The sequence below is a fragment of the Sorex araneus genome, chromosome 1 (genome assembly GCF_027595985.1).
Source record: "Sorex araneus isolate mSorAra2 chromosome 1, mSorAra2.pri, whole genome shotgun sequence".
In the NCBI taxonomy this organism is placed as follows: domain Eukaryota; kingdom Metazoa; phylum Chordata; class Mammalia; order Eulipotyphla; family Soricidae; genus Sorex; species Sorex araneus.
Window position 1 is genome coordinate 439,559,560 of NC_073302.1, and position 26,999 is coordinate 439,586,558.

The 26,999-nt window shown below is 39.5% G+C and overlaps 1 protein-coding gene across 1 annotated transcript in view; it reads left to right on the forward strand.

The window, feature by feature from the left end:
• The window catches only part of LOC129402573 (maltase-glucoamylase-like), a 92,178-nt gene that overhangs the window by 51,516 nt on the left and 13,663 nt on the right, over window positions 1-26,999 (forward strand). Inside the window, 19 exon segments of the mRNA XM_055129608.1 lie at window positions 4,670-4,758; window positions 5,391-5,440; window positions 7,226-7,393; window positions 8,353-8,502; window positions 8,916-9,116; window positions 10,818-10,972; window positions 14,109-14,277; window positions 14,521-14,617; window positions 15,391-15,503; window positions 16,458-16,583; window positions 17,750-17,878; window positions 18,239-18,349; window positions 18,661-18,723; window positions 20,061-20,195; window positions 20,576-20,660; window positions 21,680-21,818; window positions 22,627-22,760; window positions 23,057-23,091; window positions 23,187-23,303. Of these exon segments, the coding sequence (XP_054985583.1) occupies window positions 4,670-4,758; window positions 5,391-5,440; window positions 7,226-7,393; window positions 8,353-8,502; window positions 8,916-9,116; window positions 10,818-10,972; window positions 14,109-14,277; window positions 14,521-14,617; window positions 15,391-15,503; window positions 16,458-16,583; window positions 17,750-17,878; window positions 18,239-18,349; window positions 18,661-18,723; window positions 20,061-20,195; window positions 20,576-20,660; window positions 21,680-21,818; window positions 22,627-22,760; window positions 23,057-23,091; window positions 23,187-23,303 (2,266 nt within the window).

Consider the following 26,999-nt stretch of genomic DNA (forward strand, 5'->3'; position numbering starts at 1 on the left):
GGATGCTGTAGATAGAGACACAATACTGCAAGCAGCAAGGTCAAAGAAGGAAATCACATAAAAAGGAGTACCCCTTAGATTTACAGCAGACCTATCAGCTGAAACCCTCCAAGCCAATGGTGGGACATAGTGAAAAAACTCAACGAAATGAACGCCTCACCTAGAATACTTTATCCGGCTAAACTCAAACTCGAAGGAACCATACACTATTTCTCAGACAAACAACAGCTCAAGAACTTCATAGACTCAAAACCAAACTAAAAGAAGGACTAAAGGGGCTATTGTAAGAGAAGTAAGAACCCCACAAGAACAACAAACCCCAAAGGAAGATGACACAAAACTCCATGACAATTCTCTTTCTCAATGCCAATGGCTTAAATGCACCAATAAAGAGACACAGAGCGGCCAAATGGATCCGGAAACTAAACCCAACATTCTGCTTCCTGCAAGAAACACACCAGATCAGAACAAACACAGACTCAAAGTCAACACCACCTTATCACCTCTGGATAGATCAACAAGAACAAAACTCAGCAGGGAAACACTGACTCTGAAAGAAGAAATGGAAGAGAGAGGCCTAATAGACTTATACAGGGCTTTACATCCCAAAAAGAAAGAATACACATTCTTTTCCAGTGCACATGGAACATTTTCCAAGATAGGTCATGTACTGGGCCACAAAACATACCTCAATAGAATCGGAAAAATAGAAATTGCATCAAATACCTTTTCAGACCATCGTGTGCTGATGTTAGAAGCTAATAACACACAGACACGGAGAACCAAAGCAAACACCTGGAAATTAAACAGCTCAGTGTTGAACAATGAGTGGGTCAGGAAGGAAATCAAGGAAGAAATCAAGAGATATCTCAAAACAAATGAGACTGGAGACACGAGCTACCCAAACCTATGGGATGCAGCTAAAGCTGTGTTAAGGGGAAAATTTATAGCTCTGCAAGCATTCCTCAGGAAGGCAAAAAGGGCCTACATAGATAGCTTGACTTCAAAGCTCAAGATCTTAGAAAAGGACCAGAAAAAGGAACTCAAACCAGACCGAAGAAAAGAAACAATAAAACTCAGAGCAGAAATTAAGGATATGGAAACCCAGAAAACAATCTGAAAGGTCAATGAAACCAAGAGCTGGTTCGTCGAGAAAATAAACAAGATTGATAAACTGCTAGCAAGACTCACAAAGAGAAAGAGAGAGAACCCTAATAAACTGAATCAGGGATGAAAAGGGCCACATCACTACAGAAGCCAAGGAGATTCCAAAGATCATCAGAGACTACTTTGTATGCCACAAAACAAGAGAACCTAAAATAAATGGATGAATTCCTTGACTCCTACAATCTCCCAAGACTGAACCAAGAAGACCTGGAATACATGAATAGATCCATTAATATCAAGAAATGAAAACCGTAATCAAAAGTCTCCCCAAAAATAAGAGCCCAGGTCCAGACGGATTCACTGGCAAATTCTTCCAAACACAGACCCCCTTTTTACTAAGGAGGCTCACTCTATATCTGTCTCTTAAAGAATCTGAGTGTTTTAAATAGACGATTGGAAACTAGGAGCCTGTATTTAAGCTTCCTTTTCTTTTCGATTTTGTAAAATACAGAAAAAAATGTAGATTTTGTTTTTACAAAATTTACATTTTATTTTAATGGTATTTATGGAAAACACATTTGTGTTTATGGCCAGTTAGTTTCCTTTCCTCTAGCATTCACCTTTAGGTTCTTCTGCATTTAGATACGAAAAGCATCTATTCAAAATGAAAAACCTGTTTGTTTTTCTCCTACTTGAAGTCCAGGAGCTATTGATCTGAATAGCACTCAGTGCCATTCACACCCTGCTTCCACATTAACTTAAAAACCACGTCTTCCCCTGATTCCTGCTGAGCATGTCCTGGTGATCTGTGATCCTGCAGGGCCCCAGAAATACCAAGAACATTCTTGGTTCTTGCATTGACTCACCAGTCTGGTTGGCTGAAAATTATCAGGAGTGACTCTAAGAGTCCCCAAACACTATTTGGGAGCCCCACTGAAAACAAACAAAAACACACAACCCAACCACTATTTCTCCTTGATATACTCTATGGACAAGCCTCACCAAAAATATCTCTATTATTAAACATGCCCATTTATTTTACTAGATTTATTGTTCAATTTTTAATTTCTTTGTTTGTCATTAGACCATACCTGGCTATACCTTGCTATACTCACTGTTACCCTTCACACTTAATTCCAATTCCACCTGCAGAGATCTCCAGCCCTTCCAGCAGAGGGAGTGCTGCTACCGCCAAATTTCTGAGCATTTTATTTTTTCTTAACTGTCTTGCTCCATAACTGATTTTTCTTTTTTCTTTTTCAGTTTTTTTTTCTTTTGGGGTCACATCTGGCGTTGCACAGGAGTCACTCCTGGCTCATGCACTCAGGAATTACTCCTGGCGGTGCTCCGTGGACCACATGGGATGCTGGGAATCGAACCCTGGTCTGCTGTGTGCAAGGCAAACGCCCTACCCACTATGCTATCACTCCAGCCCCAGATAGCTGATTTTTCTTATATCTGTAATATTAACTAGTTAAATCATCATTATTTTATACTCTATATCTGAAAGTTCTGCTACCTCAAGTCCTTAGGGGAATATAATCCTATGTGTTGGACAGTTTCCTTGTATGCTGATTAACATCTTTTTTTTTTTTTCAAATTTGCTGATCTCAACATGGGTCCCTTCCTGTGGAGATAATTTACACTCTCTTAGTCGGAAGCCAGAACTCTGCTCAGCCAGAGACCAAGGATCTTGTGTTGTAGGTAATCTGGGATCAGACATATTTGAGCGTGTGGTTCTTTCTGGATCATCTAGGTCTTTGGGCTCCTAGAAATGTCATTCTTGGTTCTTTAATTTTTTTAATTTAATAAAGCAGTTCACAATATTCATATGAATTTAATATTCATACCAATCCCACCACCATGACACCTTCCCGCTACCATATTTTGGATGTTTCCATCCCGAACCCCAGTCCCTGCCCCAAAGCAAAACTGAAATAATATATTTTGTATTGTTTGTTGTTAAAAACTTCTGAAAATGCTACAAAAAAGTTTTATCAAGAACTCATTAAGCCCTTTCATAAGATATCACTAACATGTTGTTAAAGGTTGAACTTTGTGTTTATATCTATTTAAAATATATAGATATTTTAAATATATATTACATATATATTTATATAAATATATAAATAAATATATATATTACATATATATTTAAAATATCTATTGCCTCCTAGTTTGAACCCCATCAAATGTGGTGTGGGACTCTTGGGGTATGGGTAGGGCATGTGGTATAAAGGTTCACTTGTGGGTGAGGCTTGGCCCAAACATGTGGAGAGTGGCCATGAGCATGGTGGCAGTTGAGTTCTTGAGGTTTTAGGCTGCCAGGGCTGAGTCCCTCGGGGTGGGGAGGGGTCTCACCCACACTCCTCCGGGGCACCCCGTCATTCTGTGTTCTTATAAGTACTGTACCTTCTGCATCACTCTTTACTTTCTGCTTCATTGGCTAAAATTGTTGGATTTCTCTTATAATATTACTCTAGGTCCTCTATGGAGCTGTAGCCTATTAGTCTTTGCATCTTTTAGACTCCTTAGCAAGTGAAAGATGCTCAACAAACATGTGTTACATGAAAGCCAGTAGCCTAATTGACTTTCAGAGTGGAGAGTTGAACTCTAAAAGACCACAATAGTGAATGTGGGGTCACTGAAGGATTCAGCAGAAGCTGAAATTCGGGGTTAGGTATCTACAGACCAGCAGATTAGCCAATGAAAACCATTGGTTGAAATGGCTTTTCTCTACAGTTATTTATTTTTTTCAATTTTAGGTTCATTTGAAATATTATTTTGTGATTTCTAAGCTATAAAGCTGGATATCATTTGTTTCACTCTTCTGTTAGAGAATCAAATTAGGAAAGTTTTCATTTCGTAAAATAATTTTTAATCAGTTTTATTGGTTTTGGAGTCAAAACAATTTTCAATGAGGGAAGATCGGTAAGTTCTCCAACTGCAATAAGTGTGTGTGTGTGTGTGTGTGTGTGTGTGTGAAACTGAGGAATGAATCCAATGCCTCATATAAGCAAAGCAAATGCTTTATCACTGAGCTACATCCCCAGATTCTTTTGTATGTCATCACTGGTTAGCCAGTTGAACCAATTATTGTCTGATTTATCTTCTAATCATCTGTATTCTAAAGAAAAGCTGCATCCACAGCTTTAATTGTCACTGTTGCAGTGATTCTGGGACTTAAATTCCAGCTCCTTGCTGGTCTTTGAGGGTATTCTTATCTCCTCTGACTGAAGATTCTGATTCTACTGGAAGAGGCTCCTTATGATCTTGGCATATATGAAGAAACAGAACTTTCTACTGTGGCTAATCTTCCCGAGTTGAAATCTGTGGAAAAAAATTTTTCACATACAGGGGCCGGAGCGATAGCACAGCGGGTAGGGCGTTTGCCTTGCAGGCAGCCGACCCGAGTTCGATCCCCGGCATCCCATATGGTTCCCCAAGCACTGCCAGGAGCGATTCCTGAGTGCAGAGCCAGGAGTAACTCCTGAGCATCGCTGGGTGTGACCCCCCAAAAACAGAAAAAAAATTTTCCACATACATATCTTGTTTTCCACAGCCGGAAGAATGCTCTTGGTCTTATCATTGCCCTGGATGAGAACAGAGAAGCAAAAGGGGAACTCTTCTGGGATGATGGAGAATCGACAGGTGAGTGCTATTACTACCATGTTGCTACACCCAAACTTGCATCTTTGAGCTACCCATCATTCCACTGTGGAAGAAATCTCACTAGGCACAGAACTATTAACCATTCTCGAGAAGTTTAGTTTGAGGTGTAATGTTTAGAAGTGGTGGTAGAGGAACCAAAGGTGGAAAGTAAACACATTTCTACCTCTTAGAATTTTTCCATTGCTGAGCTAAGTAACTCTAGGCTTTCTTTGTATTGTCAAAGAACTTCTGAGAGAGGCTTTACTGTTCCTGCCATTTGAAGTGGATGTTTCTTTCCCAACTACTTGTGAACTAATGTTAGCAACATGAAAGACATGCTCCTGTTAGTGAGACCTTAAGAAAACACTTTGTGAAGGTGCCTCGATCTAGCTGCGGGGCACCTTAGCCATTTTTCATACTAATGTTGCTATAACTTAATCACAGGGAATAGGTTTGCCTAAGAGGTATGCAATGAAAAACCTTGGAGTTGAAGGAAATGGGAAAAGGGAGGCTTGGCCTTGGAGACTATAGTCTCATCATTCATCAGAGGTAGCTTCGAGGAGAACCAGGGTGGAATCTGTTCTATTATGGCAAGCAGACAGCAGTCTGACTCACTTTTCTCTCACTTTCAGGTACTTTGACCCAAGACAAACATATCTTCTATGAGTTTTCTGTCACCCAAGTGAGTATTTGTGCATGTGTGTGTGTATTGTGTGTTGTATTTGTTGTTGTTGTTTTTGGCCCCAGCTAGCAACACTTGGGGGCTACTCCTGGTACCATGCTTGGGAACCATGCTATTGGTATTGAGGAATAAACTCTGAGCTCCTGTATACGAAGCATCTGCTCCAGTTCTTTGAGTGATCTTTTGGACCACAAGTAGCATATTTTTATGAAATCTGGGTGTGAGACTTGACTATTAGCTCATGTGTATGATTACATTTTTAGTCATATACTTTTATGACTACGAATGAGCACATTTTGATTTATGATTTACTTTATAATACTTGAATCTCAATGCAGTTAGTCTTTGAAAGTTCTGTTTTAAGAACATTTGTCTGTGCTGCTATATATCTCTTATCGCTATCCCTCACACATACATGAACTATTAACACATGTTTTTATTTCCTGAGTACATATTAGTAATAACAGCTAAAAGCCATCCAGAGATCTTTGGGTATCTGGCCTAAGATGTATTGTGTAATCACAAAGTAAGTAAGTGAGGTGTGGTGGGCTTGCTGCAGTCTCTCTCCCTCCACATGCATTGGATGGCCATGAGCTGCTTCCCTACCCTGGCCTGCAGCTGCTGCCAACGGATGCATAAGGAAGAAATAGGACTGCTAGGCTGGTTGGTGATCAGTGGCCATTTATTCCATTCTCCCCATGCGCCTGTTCCAATCTCACTAAGCGTCACATTCCAGTCTCACACTGCCCATCATTCCCATCTCCTCCTGTCCCCCATGCTTCTCTCTTCATGCTATGTCTCAAAAACCTGGTCCCGACCCAACCTCTAAGCATTGGGTTTAGCAACTACCCCCAGATCAGGTAGCATAATCAACATATGAAAGCCCTTCTAAGAAAAGACAAAGATCTCCAGCAGCCAGGAGATATGTTCTAGAGTGAAATACCACCTAGAGGTGCATTTTTCCCTTTCCTTAATCCAACAACCACTTAAATATTCATCTTAATTCGATTTCTTAATAATATTAGTCATTTTGTATGGACATAGGAAGAGATACATTAAGCTTATTGGGTGGCTCTCCTGACGACATCTTGCTATAGATCCCAGAATACAGTGCTAAGGCCAGATTAGTCTTTCCTAACTCTAGGAGTCCTAATCCAGCTGTTACTCTTGGATCATGACAGAATTTGTAAATGACTGTGCTTTTAACTTGTAGTTAAGTATTATGACTCTTGGCCTGACCCATTTTGATGCCAGGGCAGCTCACAGCTTGCCCTCAGTCCATCCCAGTCCCTCATCAGGACCCTGCTTTTGGGGTGCTAGGAATTAAGGGAAACTGAGGCTTAAGTCAAGAAAACAGATGCCAACACTGAATATTATTTGGAGTCAATTAACCCTCAAGTTATAAAAGCATGGCATTAACTGTCTTCTTGTGTCTATACAAAAAGGACATTGCTCTAAAGTAACTATACAAAGACATAAGGAGAAGAGAACAGCAATATATCACTTAAAAATACAAATCCAGTGTCTTAGTAGGATTTGACCTTACAAGTCAACAGAGTCTGATTTGGGGATAAAGGTGATTGACTGGTTGGGGATGCAGAGCACAAAGAAAGAGGTTACAGACAAACACAGAGGAATGGAAGTGCCTTGGGAGCACTGTGATTCATGTTACTCAGTAAACCTAAGCCGCTTGTGGCAGAGGAGAAAGCACAAACCAATGTTATCCTAAAATGAATCATTTGAGAACCTGTGTATTATTGGTAAATACTTCTGTTTATTTTATAGAACCGATTGGATATGAAGACTTTGCCTTCAACCTACAAAGATCCTAATAATTTAGAATTTCAAAACATTACAATACTTGGGAACCCACCTGTTATAAACTTAACAGTGAAACACAATGGTGCTCCAATTCAAATGTCTCCCGAAGTCACGTATGACAATAAACTACAGGTAAAAGTCCATTTATTGGGGTAACCTATTAGGATTTTCATAGCTTACAATGTTTCTTTTTTTTTTTTTTGACAAAGTAGCATAGATTCCTGAAGGACTAAGGCATGCTTTAAGACCTGGTGAAGAAAGACAAAAAGTTTGGAGAAGAAGGATGACTGTTTAGAATGAATTAGAGAGAACGTGCACATTTTCCCTCCATTTTGGAAGTGGTACTGACACTAGTTCAGGGTTCGACATTGTCAGGATTGAGGATGTTTTTCCTCTGTAATTTGTAGCAACTGATTAATTGTAGCTATAATGGGTTAGTTACAGCAGTATAAAAGGGAGGAAGAAAATAAAATAAGGAATAGACCCTTAATGCAAGAGAGTATAGCTTGGCCAGTTTGTCCAAACACCCACAGCTATGAATTCAATAGTTAGTTTTTATCTGGAATTTTTTTTCCAAACAGGAAAAAAAGTGAGTAAGAGGGAAGCTTTTACATGGAGTGGCCAACTATCAGTGTATTCTACAAGAAGTCATAGATTTTCTAGAAAGGGCATTTACACAGATAAAAAACTCGGACTGAGAAAGTAGAACAGACCCATCTAAGGACTCTAAGGACTGAAAATAGCTTTGTATTAATCTATAAGTATACAAGTACTATATGCAGGACTCAATTTTGGTAAAAGATTAGTTTGGACTGAATTCATGATCAGATTTTGAAGGTTTTAATGTAATGGTCTCAACCACTGGTCTATGAACCAGTGCTAGTTTGAAGTTGGGGTTGAAAACCACTAGTTTGCTGCCATGGTTTTAACTGCCAGTCACAAACCAGTAGGTAGAACAGATGTGCTAGTCTGAAGATGTAAAAAGATTAAAGAACACTAGTCTGAGGTTTCCAAATTAGAAGGACTTGTCTGACCTGTCAGCTCTTGCATTCCTGAGCATGCCTTTCCTTGCTCTTTCTCTATTCTTACAGATTGCCTACATCAAAAAACTTCATCTTATCCTGGGAGAAGCGTATACTTTGGAATGGCACTCTACAAAGAATGAAGATAAAATAGACTGTTATCCTGACCAGGATGGTGGCACCAAGGAGAAATGCAATGAACGTGGTTGTGTCTGGGAGGTAACCATTGTGTTAACTGACATCAAAATCCTTTATACCTTATCATTTTATGAGCATAGCACCAGCTCCCATGTCACTCCTTAAAACCCTTGGAAAGAAAGGAATTCTGCAAGGAACCTAAATTTTTATTTTGAAAATGAAGGTTCAATAGGAACAGGGAGGAAATGTGGAGGTAGTGATTTTGTTTTTATACATATTTTACATAATGACTAAGAATTCAAAATATGTCACTACCGAGTAGTATACATGGAGATATATGGAGATTCTGAGTGGTGTTATGCATCAGTGATAGAATTAAAGGCATTGGGAAATGTCTGGTTTTCCTTCCTACAAAATGCCTTCTCTAACTCCTTTTTATATGATAATCCTTGTACCATTATGGAACTAATGTTGATTTTGATTTTACTTCCCAGGAAACCAATGCTGAGCGAGTCCCATACTGCTATTTTTATGAGAGTCTATACTCTGTCCACAATATTCAGAATGTACCATATGGGGTTATAGCTTCCATTTCCCTAAAGCCCCAGGCCCCTGCCAGCGCTTTCCCATCAACACCTGTGAAAGAGCTCAGTCTGAGTGTCACCTACCACAAGAATGAGATGCTGCAGTTTAAGGTAAGTGTTTACAGTGTATATGTCAAGTACTAGTGATAGTCTTCTTAGTCCCACTAAGCTTTGCTAGTCATGGTAACTGAATGCTGAGAGAAGTGTGCTCTTCTATGCTATCCTGACTGCCATGTCTAAGAGCAATCAGAGAGCAGGCAGGTCTCTTCTCATCTGGCAAGTACTAATGCAGAAAAAAAATGATCAGGAGCACAATAATGCAAAAGTAGAGTCGTATTGGGAGGTGATGAGTTAGATGATTCATGTGAGGGTTCCAGCTAAGTCAGACCTGGTACAGGGAAAGAGATACAGAACTGTGCTCAACTTAGGGAGGGGTAGGAAGTAGGATGCTGGGATCTGGTTATTGATCATAGGTTGGTCAGCTAAGAGAGGAAAGGCTGGAAAAACACTGGGTCGCTAATTTGCACCTCTACACAAGGTGGTAGCATTAATTGGTCTGGGATCATTGAAAAGCTTTGGACTTATGTAAAATAAGATTGAGTTCTGTTTTAGACACTGAATTCGGGGCATCTGTGAAAATAGCCAGAACAGCGTAGTGATCTTTTAGTTTCTAAGAATGAAATACAATACTGATGGGCTACCTTTATGTCTGCAAAATTTTTACATCTGCATTTTTCTCAAAATTATTTTTCAGAGGCAGGTATTTGTTCTTTCATCTTTATGTTTCTGAACTCTGGCATAGAATATGTTAGATAGTTAACATTCAGATGTTTATTGAGATAGTGAGGGAATGAATGAATGAAGCCAGTGTAGCTTGCCTAAAAGATCGTCATAATCTCATACCAAACTGTACTTGTTTCTTTTACAACACCTAATCAGGATGATGCTCCTTTTAATTCACCATAAGAGTGATCATCACAGTGCTGAGACATAAGGGAGGTTTGAACTGGGCTTGAAATAAATAAATTTGCCTAAGTTACTTGCTGTGCTTTTTTACCACTATTTATCCTGACTGTCTAGTAGCTCTCTCCACATTATTTGCCTCTTTATGCTCTATTTTAATCATCTGTGTCTTTGCATGTGTTTTTCTATGTGTTCCTTTTTTTCCTTATTTGGTTAGTGGTTGCAAAGCTTTTCATACTCGGCCTATATTTTCCCCTCTAAACTATCCCTGTTACCTAGAAATAGCTGGGAACATTTTCTTCCCCCAACCTATAGAGTCCTACTGTGCTGGTCCTTCTCATTTTCTTTTGGTGGTCATTCTCTTCTCAAAGACAACATATTCTTCAGTTTAGTAATGTGGCAAGCAGAAATAAAATGGATACTTAATGAATCAATTTAGCAAGAGCAGTAGTTTTTCTAATCAAAGTAGAGTTACTGTTTTGGGAGGGTATTCATTTTTCAGTTTGGAAATTTTCAGACATTTGCATATACTTATACACTTAAATATGATGTACTGAAAAGATATTCATATATACATAAGGACCAAATAACAATGATTACCTTAAGAAAGTACCAATATCAAAATGGTTATATTTCCATATTAATACATTCCTTAAAAATAAAATGCAATAGAATTGAATCATATTAATTCTGATATTATTCTTTGACATGTCAATAAAATCCAAATGAGCATAAGGAAGATACGGTGGTAATATAGCCTTCATACTTTGTCAAAAATATCAAAATTCTATGAAGGGTAGAGGTTTCAAAAGTACTGTTCTCACCTACAATCAATTTCCTCTATTACAGATTTATGATCCCAACAACAAACGCTATGAAGTCCCAGTTCCTCTCAACTTACCGAATGCTCCATCCAGCACCCTTGCAGGTAGTCTCTATCAAGTCAATATTACAGAAGATCCATTTGGGATTCTAATTTTTCGGAAGAGCACAGGCATCATCATGCAAGTATCTCTATGTCTGGTTTTGGAATTGGTGTTGATTAATTGTCTCTCCATCTTTATGTCATGGCAGGTCATATTCTGAGTCAAAATATCACAACATCCATTCTTTTATGTCAATTCTTATAAGAAATGTTCCATCCACTCAGAATAGTTACCAAGGCAATAGCAGAAACCTGGGGATTCATTTAAGAAATGTTATAGAAGGTGGTTGTTGAAAAAGAGGTCTCTCGTCTCATGAGCAAAGAAAATGTAATTAGCAGATTACAAAGATAATTTCAAGATATACACAATGGAGTTTAGATAATGACAACTAATATGTAGGAACAATAACCCGGTGATCCTCAAAGTTATGCTTTTGATGCTATGTTTAAAATAAGCCTCTTTAAGGAAGTGCCATTAAAATGGACATGTTCAAATGAATGATTTTCTGTTTTGGAGGCATATGCCAAGAAATTAATCACTGGGTCTTAAGAAATTCCTTTATATATAAAATATATATACTTATATGTGTTTTTTGAGAAGTCTCCATACTATTTTCCATAGACGTATTCCCATCAATAGTGAATAAAGATTCCTTTTTCACTGCGTCCCAGCCAATACTGATTGTTTTCATTCTTTTTGATGTATACCATTTTCTATAGTGTTAATTGGTATCTCATTCAAATTATGATTTGTATTACATCAGTAAATTACAATAAACACACTTTAATTATGTCTGGTGGCATGGTTGGCCCTGTGTCCTCTTTGGGGAAAGTATCTATCTCTGTTTCCAATATTTTGATGGATCTTCTTTTTTATGGGCCTTCTTTTTGTTTACCATTGGAACACTTGATGAACTGGAGCAATAGCACAGTGGTAGGGCATTTGCCTTGCATGCAGCCACCCTGGGCTCAATTCCTCCGTCCCTCTCTGAGAGCCTGGCAAGCTACCGAGAGTATCTTGCCCGCTCGGCAGAGCCTGGCAAGCTACCATGGCGTATTCGACATGCCAAAAACAGTAACAAACAAGTCTCACAATGGAGACATTACTGGTGCCCGCTTGAGCAAATCAATGAGCAATGGGATGACAGTGACAGTGACAGTGGAGTGCTTAATACTCTGTCAAACTCCTGTAATTTGATGTAGCACCCATTGTTTGCTATTTTTGCTAAATAACAGAAGTCTGTCTAAAAATGACTTCATATCTTGGAGAATTCTGCTTATATTTTTCCTTCATTTGCTTTATGAATTACTAAGATTTTCAATCCACTTTGAATGAATTTTTGTGTATGATCCAGTGTCATTTCTGCACCCAGTGTAATAGCTAGGATTTAAAACAACTTAAAACTCCAATGACAGATGAATGGATGAATCCAGAGTATGTCATGTTAGGTCAAATAAGTCAAATATGTCAGAAAGGAAGGACAGTACCAGCAGATCTCACTCATCTTTGGTATTCAGAGCAAACCAAAGCAAAAGACAAGGGAGTAGACAGTATCTAACAATGACAAACGCTTGGTCTTAGATTACAGGACTGAGATTACGAAGATGAAGTTGGGGGAGGGGTGGTGGGAGGATGAAGAGGTAGACAGGAATTAATGGATGAATATTGGAGGAGGGGGGTCTTGGGTACTTTGGTGGTGGTGAGGTTTGATAAATCTTGACACTATAGTAGACTTCATGCCTAAACTATAATCAAATTAATGTTAATAATAATGATAATGGATTGGAGCAATAGCACAGCGGGTAGGGAGGGCATTTGTCCTGCATGCGGCTGACCGGGGTTCAATTCCTCCGTCCTTCTTGGTGAGCCTGGCAAGCTACTAAGAGTATCCTGCCTGCAGGGTAGAGCCTGGCAAGCTCCCATGGCAAATTCGATAGGCCAAAAATAGTAACAATGACAGGTCTCATTCACCTGACCCTGAAAGAAGCCTCCAATCATTGGGAAAGACAAGTAAGGAGAGGCTGCTAAAATCTCAGGGTTGGGACAAATGGAGATGTTACTGATGCCCGCTTGAGTAAACTGATGAACAATGGGATGACAGTGATACAGTGATTCAGTGATACAGTGATTATCATTATTATTTGGGGTTAAAGGGCTACACCTGGTGATATTCAGGGGTCACTTCTTCTTCTGTATTGTAAAATTACCCTTGTGTCCTCAGGGGACATATGGGATATCAGGGATCAAATCCAGGTTGGTCCCAGGAGAACAATGATTATTTTATTTTTTTTAATTTATTTTATTGACTCACCATGTGGAAAGTTACAAAGTTCTCAGGCTTATGTCTCAGTTATACAATGCTCAAACACCCGTCCCTTCACCAGTGTCCATATTCCACCACCGATAAAAACAAAAACAAAACAAAACAAAAACAAAAACAAAAACAAACCAGTATACATCCCACCCCTCACCCCCCAAACCCCCCACTGTGTGACTGATAATTTCACTTCCTTTTCTCTTTACCTTGATTATATTCCAGATTTCAACACAAAACTCACTATTGTTGTTGGAGTTTCAACACAGACTCACTATTTTTGTTGGAATTTATCCCCCAAGAATACAGCTCTATTGACAAGGAAATATTCGATAATAAGTTTTCCAGTGATGAGAATGAGGAGATAAAAAGTCGCGCGGCTGCTATCGGTTTACCATTTCTGTATTATAGTAATTAAGTTCAGGGAGATTTAAGTTGGAAAATGAATCATTTCCCTTCCTGGAACAGCATGTAGCAAAAGCTTAGTTCACAGTCTGCATACTTGGTTGCAAGCTCTCCCTGGAACCCCAAGTCCTAAAGCTGTCTCTAGTTCCTGCTCGTTCCACATCCACGCGGCTGTGCAAAGGCATGGCCACCCGGGTCTAATCTCGGCCGGAGCCCGAGTTCTGGCCCTGGCCTGAGACTGCCCCGGTATCCCACGGCTGTTTCAAGTTCAAAGCACATTTTTTTCCATGCCACAAAGTTCATACCTGCTCAAAGGACCCACAAAATGTCGGACACCAACAAAGATTATTTTTATCAAATAGACTATTCCCCCCTGTATTCTGAGTAGGGGGAGTGTCTGAGTGTCAAAAGTCTGAGTGTCCTTGGAAAGTTCACTACTTAGAATCAGTAGAATGACTTTCTCCTAAACATGCCCCTTTGCGGTGTGTGTTGCAGATGGGACTCGCGGGTCCTGGGCTTCACTTTCAATGACATGTTCATTCGCATCTCCACGCGCCTCCCCTCCACCTACCTCTATGGCTTTGGGGAGAACGAGCACACGTCTTTCCGAAGAGACCTGGACTGGCGCACCTGGGGCATGTTTTCCCGAGACGAACCCCCTGGGGTAAGGTGGCATCTGGTGACTCGGCTTCTCTTCACCCACATGGGATTCCCATCATGCTCTGGCTTCCAACACTGCACTCGGAAGGTCACACTCTGATTTGAGACATGTGGGACATTTTTAGAGTCCTTTGCTTGTCACTTGTTTTATTTCACATAAGTCTAGATATAACTACGCTTGTGATTTTTATTCTTTCTCTCTCTGCCACAGTCCCTTTTAACCAACTATCTCACATGACTCTCTTAGTACCTGAAGAATTCTTATGGTTTCCAACCCTATTACATGGCCATGGAGGAGGATGGCAATGCCCACGGGGTGCTCCTGCTGAACAGCAATGCCATGGGTAAGAGAATGCCAGCATCTCCGCTTGGTTTTTGTGAAACTTCCTTGAGGAATTTTCGAGTGTGTTTGATTTAGATGCTCCCTGAAGTCAATATTATTATCTTCTGGGCAGTTTTTATTATTATTTTTCTTTCTGGATAAACTTTCTGTTTATTTCTATTCAGTGACAACAAGAATCAGCCCAATTTTTACTTGGATGAAATTACAAAAGCAGGGATAGCAAAACTAAGGGAACACTTAAAAGTCTAAAGGACGACCAGTGAGAGATGTTGGTGTATTTTGAAGAACTGGTGAAGCTATGGGTTAGAATGGTTACTCTGAGGGGCTTATGAGGTGAAGGAAATTTGTATGGTACATTGATAAAAGGGTGGAAGATCAGGAAGTGGGGTGGGAAAAACATACACTTGAAAACAGGTGAAATCTAAAGAAGTTCTGTAGCTGAGTCAGTTGTATTTTATGAATGTCAGCTTCTTGATTTTGACCATGCATGATGATTATGTAAGAGGAAAGTTTTCTAAGACTTGTCATTCTAAGTTACAATAATGATATAAAATGAGCTTATTTATCGATGTATTCAATAAGAAACACCAACGGGGGAAATCCAGGAAGGACCATGTGACTTTGACTTTTCAACTCTGTGTAGCTATAAATAAAATACTTCCTCTCAATATTAGCTACTAGGCAAATAGGATGAGGAAGATTATAGTATGAATTCGAGGGGAATCCCACACAGTGAAACTTTCTAGCCTGATTGGTACTTTCCTATACTTTCAGATGTGACATTCCAGCCCATGCCTGCCTTAACATATCGCACCATAGGGGGAATTCTGGACTTTTATGTGGTCTTGGGGCCCACTCCAGAACTTGTCACTCAGCAATACACGGAGGTACGAATGAATTTCATTGATTACTATGTGTTTAGGTAATATGTTATGAGCGCCCACAGATATATTCATCAGTACAGCTCTCAAATAGGAACTGGAATTGTGAATGCTTCTGGGATACAGGTTTATAGATCAAGCAACAAAGCAACAATAAGTAAAATCTAGATAAACATTCAGTTCTTATGGTCTCAAAGCCTCTAAGAGTGACATAAATGACAGTGGGTGGGGGGGGGCCACAAAAATAGTGGTGGTGATTGTGGTGGTAGAAGTGATAATGAGGGATAATGGTGATGATCATGATGATGATGATGATGATGATGGGTGTGGTGACTGACACGTGGTGGTGGAAGTATTGGTTATGATTTTGGCCACGGTGTAGTTATGGTGATGGTGTTAGTGCTGTTGGAAGTGGAAGTGACAGAAAGATTCCATTGGTGACTCTGTTGGTCATAGTGACCATGACAGCTGGTTTGGCAGCAGCAGTAATTTGCATATAAAACCTATGAAATATCACTGAGATATTTGCTGAGTATCAGAACATTTTTTCACTTATTTCATCATCCTCCAAGACAGTGTGAAGCAAAGAGCATTATTATCTGTAACTCAGAAGAAGAAATATAAATATATAAAGGATAGTTCAATTTTTCTGAGTCACATAGCCAACAGTATTTGAGCCTGTCTGGTAAACCAGGCCCTTTCGCATTTAGATTCTGTTATTAGGTGATATGTTTGGATGCTTTTGAAACAAACCAGATTTCTCCTAAATTGTACAGATGGTGATCAAGCCTAGTAGGATGCTTTCTCCCAGATGAGAAAAGAGCTTTGCACACTTCTTTCTTTCTGGAATTGAATTTGTTGACTGTCAGACTTGGAGCACTAAAAAGAGTGCCACTGTTTTGTTTTCTTTAATACAGACCTTCTTATTTAATGGCTAATATGTTCTATTTAATTTTCTAGCTAGTTGGTCGGCCAGTGATGGTTCCTTACTGGTCCTTGGGATTCCAGCTGTGCCGTTATGGATACCAGAATGATTCTGAGATTGCCGATTTGTATGAAAAAATGGTGGCGGCCCAAATCCCCTATGTATGTTCATAATCTTTGGTGTGCTAGCTCTGAAACATCCTAAAAGCCAGTACTGGGTTCATTTGTTTGATTTGGGAGGGAGGTGTTCAATCAACTTGCAAAGATCTTTCTCACAGAATACCATGCAGAACTCACCCCAACCCAGCAATTCTGGGAGATCACTGTCCCCATCTAGAGTCATGTGATTCACCAAGGGAGAGACCCTTAAAGTCAAACAAGGGTTTTTTTAAAAAATATTCTTTTAATTGAATCACAGTAAAATACACAGCTATAAAGTTGTCCATGATTGGATTTCAGTCATATAATGTTCCAACACCTGTCCCCTTCAGTGTACATTTCCCACCACCAATGGTCTCAGTTTTCCTCCTACCCCACCCACCCCAGCCTCTTTGGCAAACACTGCTCTCTCTCTCTCTCTCTCTCTCTACTTTTGGCCATTATGTTTACAATACAGATACTGAAAAGCTATCATGTATATCCCTTTACCTACTTCTACACTTAGTTTCTTTCCTGAGTGACCATTTTCAACAGCCAAGGGTTCTTTTATACTATATCATGCCTCCAATTTCTTAAATTGCTTCAGAAAACATTTAGTTATGAAGAGTCTTGGTGCCATATGAACAAAAGCTTTTCCCAACAATACTATTGTTTAATACACAAACAAAACCAGGGCAAAATCCAGTCCATCACAGTGGTTATAGGTTAAATCTTTGTGAGAACTGCAGCCACTGTTCCCTGAACTCTGAGCTGATCCAGAGTCTAATGTAGGAATATTTTTTAGAGAAACCACCTATGGAAACACACTCTGTTCTTCACTTGTGGATCCGAGAACAGGTTTTGATCATAAGAAAACTGATACTTCTAACCATTGGTCATTACAAGGCACTTCATCATTCATTTTTTTCTTATATCCCTAGCAGAGTTCTTATCACCTCTATTTTTTATTTTGTTCATTTTATCTTGCCCCATTTTATGACAACATACTTGAAAATTAGGTGAATTACTCAGACTACTAGTTTAACAAACAACAAAACTGGAGTTTTAAGAATAAAAAAGAAGTCACTAGACACTTATTATCACTTGGTGTGTGTGGGGGAGGGGGTTTGACCTGGAAGGGGGATGTCTAAGGCAGCAGTCTCAGTTTCTTGTGCATCTCCCCTCCCCAGGATGTGCAATACTCTGACATTGACTACATGGAGCGACAGCTGGACTTCACCCTCAGCCCCAACTTTCAGGGCTTTCCACAACTGATTGAAGACATGAAGAACCAGGGGATGCGAATCATCCTCATTCTGGTCAGTCCCCATGGGAATGTGAGGAGTCTCTTTGGGAAAGTCCATGGGGATTGGTGGAGAATGCTTTATCTTCTGTTTCTCTTGAACAGAGATTCCTAGGTTTTATGGACTGAGAAGAAGGAACACTGATACATTGGCTGTGGGGATGAGGGCAACACACTTTCGTGGTGCAAAACTGCACTCCAAAATCAAATGGAGTGAAAGCTAGCGCTACTATAATAAAAAAATAATATATGTGTCCATGTATTTCTGAAGATTCACAGGAGTCCAAGGGGAGGCCATGCCTTCTCTTTTGAGTCATTTTTTGAGTAAGTGTCTGGCTTTGGCTGTTCTCACCTGACCTGTGTGAATTCATTTCAGGATCCAGCCATTTCCGGCAATGAGACTCAGCCCTATCCTGCATACGAGCTGGGGGTAAAGGATGATGTTTTCATCAAGGATCCAAGTGATGGAAGCATTGTCTGGGGAAAGGTAAAATCAGTGTTGATTCTGAGCCTTTGCTGGGGGCTTGGTACTAGGGTGAGCAGGTGGTTTCTTGGCTTTTCCCATTACAGTTCTGAGTCAAGCCATGGTTAAGGAATTTTTAAACCTTTTTAAACCTATCAGCATGGTTAAGGAATTTTTAAGAACTGTGTACATCATGGTGTCTACTTTCCCTCAAATCAGTCTTACCTGAAAACAAAAATGTATCACCCTTAGAACCATGTGTACAGTTTCTTAGGAGATACCAGAGTGAGAGAAATTACCTAATTCTTTGCTTCTGAACATTTTTCTTTCCATAGGTATGGCCTGATTTACCTGGTGTTGTTATAAACAGTTCTCTAGACTGGGACACTCAAGTGAAGGTAAGGGGCCCTTGGTGGGTATGGGAAAGTCATGGATGTCAACAAGATTCAATCTTATTTATGTTGCTGAATTTTTTTGCCTTGAGTGTAGCTATAGTGAGGGACTAATTCGGGGAGCCTGTTGTATGACTCCCTAGGTAACAATTATTTTACATCATCTTTTTTATTTCTAATTGGGAGGTGGTACTATTACTCTCAATCTAATGACTCAGAGCAGAAATGAGTTGCTTATGGTTTCAAGTAATAGAGAGGGGATTTCAAATCCAAGGTTTAGTAATAGACACCAGGCACACTGGTCAAGCACAACCAGTGGAATAAGGCATAAGTTCCTTGCTCTTTTTGTATTGATAAGGGATCATTTCCAAGTTAAAGTGAGGATATGAAGAATTCATTCATTATTTAGGGGCGATCAATCGAATGGTAAGAAGGGCTAAAACTTCTTTCTTAGCTTCTCTCAGTTACTAGATTCACAATTAAGTTTTCAATTTATTCTGAGCTACAGAAAACACAGGTGGATATTAATTAAATCACTTTCACTGTCACTGTCATCCTGTTGCTCCTCGATTTGCTCAAGTGGACACCAGTAACGTCTTCATTGTGAGACTTGTTTTTGGCATATCGAATACGCCACGGGTAGCTAGCCAGGCTCTGCTGTACAGACAAGATACTTTCAGTAGCTTGCTGGGCTCTCCAGATGGGAGAGGAATCGAACCCGGGTCGGCCATGTGTAAGGCAAACAAACGCCCTACCCATTGTGCTATTGCTCCAACCCCATTATTTAAATAGTCTATTCTATTACATTTCAGTCTACTTTCTCAGTGGTACAGAGACAGGAGGGGAGGGTCATCAGGTTCTGGCTTTCCAGACTGTGAGCCGTGCAGCAGCCGTCTCTCTTTCCCAGACTCTGTCCCTCCAGGCCATCCACATGTCATAAGAACGCAGAGGATACTGCAGGGGAGAGTTGAGGGATGAACATTTAATACAAAGGACAGTGAATTCACAGTGTTAGTTTCTGCTCCTTACATAAATAGAAAGGGAAAGGGCATCTAATGGCAGCTTTCCAAATGCTAAGAAACCATTTAAAATGTGCTTTTTTCCTTCATCCTCATTGTAATAGAAGTAACTGCAGAATATTATTTAGGCTTTGCTCTATTAGGCTTTGTTTTCTTTTGTTAATCCATAGTTCAAGAATTTGAGTTAAGATCTCAGTTAATGCCCATTGCTTCCCAATATTCTTGTTTAGAATAAATAAATTACATCTAATCATTATATTAAAATATTATTTAGTTATTAATAATTTAATTATAAATAAATTATATTTTGTTATTATATGACAGCTGCACAGAGCTCATGCAGCTTTCCCAGACTTTTTCCGAGCCTCAGCTATAAACTGGTGGAAGAATGAGTTGAAAGAATTACACACCAATACGCGGCATCCCCAAAACAGCCTGAAGTATGATGGCTTATGGATTGTAAGTGTGTTTTTTGTCTGTGCACACATAGATGGCATATCTATTTTTGTGTGGCTAACCTTTAATCTACTAGTAGTTCTCATGATGAAAGATATAGTATATATCAAATGCAATGGGTCCACTTGATAGTAAATCCCAATTGGATTCCCAGGAATTTCTTGCAATGGAGTCTGTTCTCACATCTTCAAACAAAAACTTTAAAACAAATCCCTCTCTTTAAATATTACAGCTCATTTTCAGTTGAACTGTGTGCATTTCCTTTGGTTCATATTCAGGGTTTTATGACACGGTGAATTATTCTATTCACCACTTCCTTGCCTCTGAATTGATAGCATAAATATTATTTTCAAAAGTAAAATAAAACTGTTCGATATTTCCAGGATATGAATGAGCCGTCAAGCATTGTGAATGGGGCAGTTGAAGGCTGCAAAGACTCCTCTCTGAACAGACCTCCCTATATGCCACGTAAGCATCCTTGGCATTCTCTGCTAGCAGAGTCATGGCTATCAGGAGTGCCCCATGCAAGAGTCCAGCAGTCATCAGCTTTTCCTGGCCACTAGCACACATTCACACTGGTGTTTTTATAGGTGGGAGGAGGATGTCATAGACAAAGAGACTTCAAGCACTTCGATCACGTGGGTGCATGAAAATTACTGGCTCCACTGAATGAATTCCTCAAATGTGTCCAGAAAGCTAGATATAATCTAGACATGTCAATTCCTTTGTGATTATATTTTGGGTCACCAAATGGGGAATGTAATTGTTTCCTCATCTATCATGATGGCTGGAGCAATAGCACAGCTGTTGGGCGTTCGCCTTTCACGTGGCTGACCCGAGTTCGATTCCTGCACCCCTCTCGGAGAGCCTGGCAAGCTACCAAGAGTATCGAGCCCGGGCGGCAGAGCCTGGCAAGCTACCCGTGGTGTATTGGATATGCAAAAAACAGTAACAATAAGTTTCTCAATGAGAGACGTTACTGGTGCCCACTCGAACAAATTGATTAGCAACGGGATGACATTGACAGTGAATCTATCATGACAACATGGACATTGGACTCACACTTATTGTCATATCTCAGTTATAGAACATCATTTTCCAATAATTGTATGACCTGCAGCAGAATGCTTGAGCTTACCTAAATTAGGATGTTTAACATGTTTATAGAATCATGTTTTTTTTGTAATTTATATGTAATATATATTCAATTTATATGTAATAATTTACATCAGAGAAGTGTAAATTGGATGCTGTTAGTCACCAAGGTTTGATCACTGGGTGTCCTTCCTTGTGGCCCCACCGTCTCCCCCAGAGATTTGGTATTGAAACCCTCTGCGGGTGTCACTGCAGCTCAGAGATGAGTGTGCCCTCATTCCCCCTGGGGAGGAGAGGGACCCCTACAGTGGCAAGGAGGCCAATGCCTTGAGGAGAAGCTGGGGGTGAACAGCATCTGGGTAGCTTTCCCATCACTGCATCTCTCGTCTCAGATCTGGAATCCAGGGACAGAGGTCTGAGCAGCAAGACCCTGTGCATGGAGAGTGAGCAGATCCTGGCAGATGGCACCAAAGTGCAACACTACAATGTGCATAACCTGTACGGGTGGTCCCAGACCAGACCTACATACGAGTGAGTTGTCATCTCCCTTCTTCTGTGGTACAACCTGCAGGGATTGCCCATGTCTGGTGACACTACTGACTTTCCTTTTCAATCCCCTTACAGGGACCAATAAGACTTTAACCACAGGGTCACAGCTCACATTAATTAAACAAACACTTGGTAGCGTGAAGTCATGATCTAAACAAGGCATTGTCCTGCTACTGAGAAACTCAGAGGCAGGACATAGGTTTACCAGCAGTGGTTACACAGTGCATTTGATGCATTTTCTGTGAGCTCTCATAGAAAAAGGAAGCAGAGGACTGGATAGCTCTCTCCTTTATTCCTAAGGTGACCTTTCTCTCTCTCTCTCTCTAATACACATATTTAAATCATTCTTATTGGTTAGTCAACTGATGCTTTTCTGAATTAATACTGTTGTGTTCTGTGTATTTATTAGAATGAATGACAAGATTTATCCCAAAGAAAGTTTTATAGTTATTCTGACTATATAACACTAGGTTATATAGTCACAGTTGAGTAAATAAATAGCAATAGCAACTTCTCTAATTTGATCCAATGAGTTTATTCCATGATGATTCTCTTTCTTTTTGCTAAATAGTATAAGTTACTCTGTAAAAGCATGTCCATTATTATTGTTTCAATCATCTGGACTCAGTCAGTTGGGACCTTGTCATGACTTCCATTTCTGCATTCTCTCTGGTAACACAGTGGCACTTAGTCACCATACTGTAGGCCTGGGAGCTCCAGGAACAAAACCTCTGTGGCCTCTCCTGCTCTGCTCTTGTCCACAGTCATCTCCTTCCTTCTCTCCAACCAGGGGTGTGCAGGAGGCGACTGGAGAGCGAGGCATTGTCGTCACCTGCTCCACGTACCCGTCTTCCGGTCGCTGGGCAGGACACTGGCTGGGAGACAACACTTCTGGCTGGGACCAGCTGAAGAAATCTATCATTGGTGTGTGGGCTTGTTCCCAGGGTCTCTGCTGGCTGGGGTGGGGCGGGGGGTTGGTGACAGGGAGACATGGAGAGAGGGTCCCTGATGAAAATCTGAGGAAAGGCTGGGAACAGAGCTCAATGGGCTGAAGCACCTGGTCCACACCTGGCACTGCATGGTCCCCTGAGCTCTGCTAGGATCAAACTTCAGACACCTTCTTCACCCTAACTCTGAAAAAAAAACACAAAAATTTTCTATTTGAGAAGGAGGAGGCAGGTGCTGCCTTGTTATCTGACACAGTTGTGCTCTCGTTGCAGGCATGATGGAGTTCAGCCTCTTCGGCATATCCTATGTAAGTGACCCTGACACCACTCTCAATCACCAGGTAAATCGTGACATCTTTCAAAAGCCCTTAATAGCCACATTTTATTCCATTCTTGTTTTCAGACAGGAGCAGATATTTGTGGGTTCTTTCAAGATGCTGAATATGAGATGTGCGCTCGCTGGATGCAGCTGGGGGCCTTTTACCCCTTCTCGAGGAACCATAACACCATTGGGACCAGGGTAGGATATTTGCCTTTAGTTCAAAAGTTCTGTGTAGACATGAAAAGAGTCTCCAGTTCTGAGGTACAATTCATGAAAACTATGTCCTCTATGTCTCTTATGAGACATCATAAAGGCAACTAAATCCTTATGCTGAAACCATTTATATCTACCCTCCTAGCAACTTTCAGATAAATGCCATGGTATCGTTAACTTTAGTCACCATACCACATGATAAATTACCATAATACATGCAATTTATAATAGTAAGTTTATGCCCTTTGGCCACTTCCCCCATCTCTTATATCTTATAACCACCAATATGCATTTTGTTTCCATGTGTTCTATTTTTTCAGATGCCACATATAAGTGATATAATACAGTAATTAGTATTGTCTTTCTGCCTGACACATTTCATTTTGCATGGTGAAATCAAGATCATCTATATTTTTGATAGTGATAGGATTACTTTTATATGGCTTATTAATATTCCATAAACTACACATATACATGAATCCTGATATGTATATATATTTAATATATTAATTTATTTTACAGACACAAACTCACAAACTTACTTGTTCCAGTGGAATTCATGATTCATGTGGCAGTTCCTTTATCAAATTTGAGTAAAAACATATCATTTCACATGGAAGCTATAAATTAAGACCAATGCTGCACACAGATTCCCCCTTCCCTCCCCTTCTTAGCCAAAACTTGTTATCTTTTAGCTTTTTGATAATATCCATCGGAACAGGTATGGGATAATATACTGTTATGGTTTTTATTCATATTTCTCTTATATTTAGTAATATTTAGCATCTATCCATATATACCTATTGACTATTTATATGTCATCAGTGAAAACTAAATATCAATAACAGCATGAACTAAAGAATTAATAAACAAGAGAAAATAGAAGTTATAGAAAACTCTTAAAGCAAAAGTATAAACATAAGATTAAAAAGTTTATAGAATGCATCAAAAATAGTTCTAATAGAAGTTTTTAGTGATGAATTACTAATGTTCATTTTCAACAACAACAAAATTCTTTTTCTCCCTCTTACCATGGCCCGGTTCGGGTTGGAAAGCCTTGTCCTGGACCCTGAGGGCCTCTCTTTGCCAACCACAGCCCCTAGATCACGAGGCTGTGCCATCTGACACAGCTCGAATTCTGCAAACCCCAAACTGCACAGGACACTTTAGTGTCTGCAATAAATTATTACCGAACACATCATTCCTTCATGTTGAAGCCAGTGGTTGCAACAGCTTTATTTCAGCGGTTGCAGCCTTCTGCAATTGAAAAATCTCAAAGGGTCTCTAACTTTTCAGTTAAAGAAACTAACAACAGAAAGATCAATTGAGATTAAAGCAAGTTGAATAAAGGATCTAAGGATAAGGTCAGAAATAAAGAAATCACTTCACTTGTATCACTTGTAGTCCGGTTGATCTTCGATTTGCTCAAGCGGGCGCCAGTAACATCTCCATTTGTCCCTGTTGCGAGCAGTGTAGCCCAATGATACCTGCTCACTCCAGGAACAGGAAGAGCCTCAAACCATTCACTCAGAGATTTGACAAAGATATCTGACCATCTAGTTGGTGGGCGGCCACGAGGTCTTCTGACGTCCCGTGGAATCCAGTCTGTAACAGCTCTAGTCCAATGGTCGTCTCTGAATCGCATTACATGACCGGCCCATCTGATTTTTGATGCCTTGGCAAACGAGAGCGTCCCTGATTCTTGACCGTCGATGGAGGTCAGAACTCCGGATTCCCTCTCTCACTTGAGTGAGACATGCTATTCCCAGCATAGCTCTTTCGATTCCTCTTTGGGATACCCTAATAGCATTCTCATCCTGCTTGCATAGGGCCCAGGTCTCTGAGGCATATGTCAGTGCAGGAAGAACGGTGGAATCGAAAAGATGTGCCCAGAGTCGGAGGTTCTTTGTTCTCTTAATCACCTCTTCGATGCTCTTGCAGGCATTTCACGCTGCTCTCTTCCTCCTGCGCAGTTCTGGCACCAAGTTGTTCCTCATGTTGATTTCTCGACCCAGGTACACATAGCTGCTGCATTTGGAGATGTTCATTCCATTGAGAGCAAATGGAGCTTCAGGGAACAGTTCGTTTTTCATGAACATCGTCTTGAGATTCAGCTGAAATAAAGAAAATAGATCATAAAAGTAATAGAGATGATTAATAAAACTCAGCTAATTTTTCAAAAAGATACAAAAAATTGACAAGCATCTAAGTTGAATTTCCTAAAATCCAAAGGTTCCATAAACAAAATAATAAATAAATATAACAAATAAGCAAAATGATAAATAAGTTCTTGCATATCACACAAAAAATACAAGAAATTATGAAATTCTTCTATTATTGACTGTACACTAACATGTTTAAACAGTCTACAAGAAACAAAGAAATTTCTAGTCATGCTAAACATTCAAGCCCAGTAAGACTGAGTCATGAAGAAATAAAAATATGAACAGAACAGCAATGAATGAAGACATTGATTTAATAGTCAAAAACATTCCAAAAAAAAACACTGAAAACAGGAGTAAGTGGTCTCGTTGGTGAATTTTATCAAACATTTTAAGAACTAATGACAAATTAAAAAACTTCCTGAAAATTGAAGTGCACTAAACATTTCCAGTGTTCATTTTATAGGAAAATTACCTTGATACTAAAGCTGGATAAGTACATTATAAAAAATTGCACATCAATATACCTGATAAATAAAGATTTAAAATGGAACAAAATATCAGCAAAGTAAGAGTGAGGTGCCTGGCAAGACAGATAGTACAGAGAGTAAGGCACTTACCTTGCATGCGACAATTCCAGATAGATTCCCATCAATGTGTCTGGCTCCCTGCGCACTGCCAAGAGTGATCAGTGGAGCAAACCCTGAGCACTGCCTGGTGTAAACCCCAAACTAATAAATAAATAACTAAATAAATTCCTTGCCATTATCAAGTATGATTTAAGCTTTGTCATGCAAATGTGGTTCAATTAAATTAAATTAATGTGATACTCCACATTAATAGAATGAAAGATAAAAAATTATATCGCAATTTCAGTAGGTGCAGAGAAACTTTATGACAAGAATAACATCCTTTTATGATAAAAAATCTTAAACTTTTTTTTTTAACTCAATTTGTTCCACCCACTGGAAGGAATCTATCCTACATGAAACAGACTTTATTGACACACACGTGTTATATTCAACAGTGAAAAATTAAAATCCTGTTTAATATCAGAACAAGTTAAAGGTTCTGTTAATATCACGTCTAATTTACACAGTAGTTGAAATCATAGTCAGAGTAATGAATCAGGCAAGAGCAATATATAAAAGGTATACAAAAATAAAGGAAGATGTAAAATAATCTCTTGATCATTTAATGATTTTATATATAAAAAACCCTACAGATGGTACAAAAACTATTGGAGCTAATAAATTTCCAGAAATTATTTCTTATTCACAGTGAAATATCTGAGGAATTAAAGAAAACAATCTCATTTATAATGAATCAAAAAGCTATAGAATATTTAGGAATACGTATAACTGAGAAGGTGAAACACTCATGCACTGAAAACTATGACACTGATGAAAGAAGTTTAAGGAAACAAAAACAAATGACAACACCTTCCTTGCTTATGGATCAGTAGAATTAGTATTGCTAAGATAACCAGGCAATTTAGACCCATGCATAGAGTCAATTC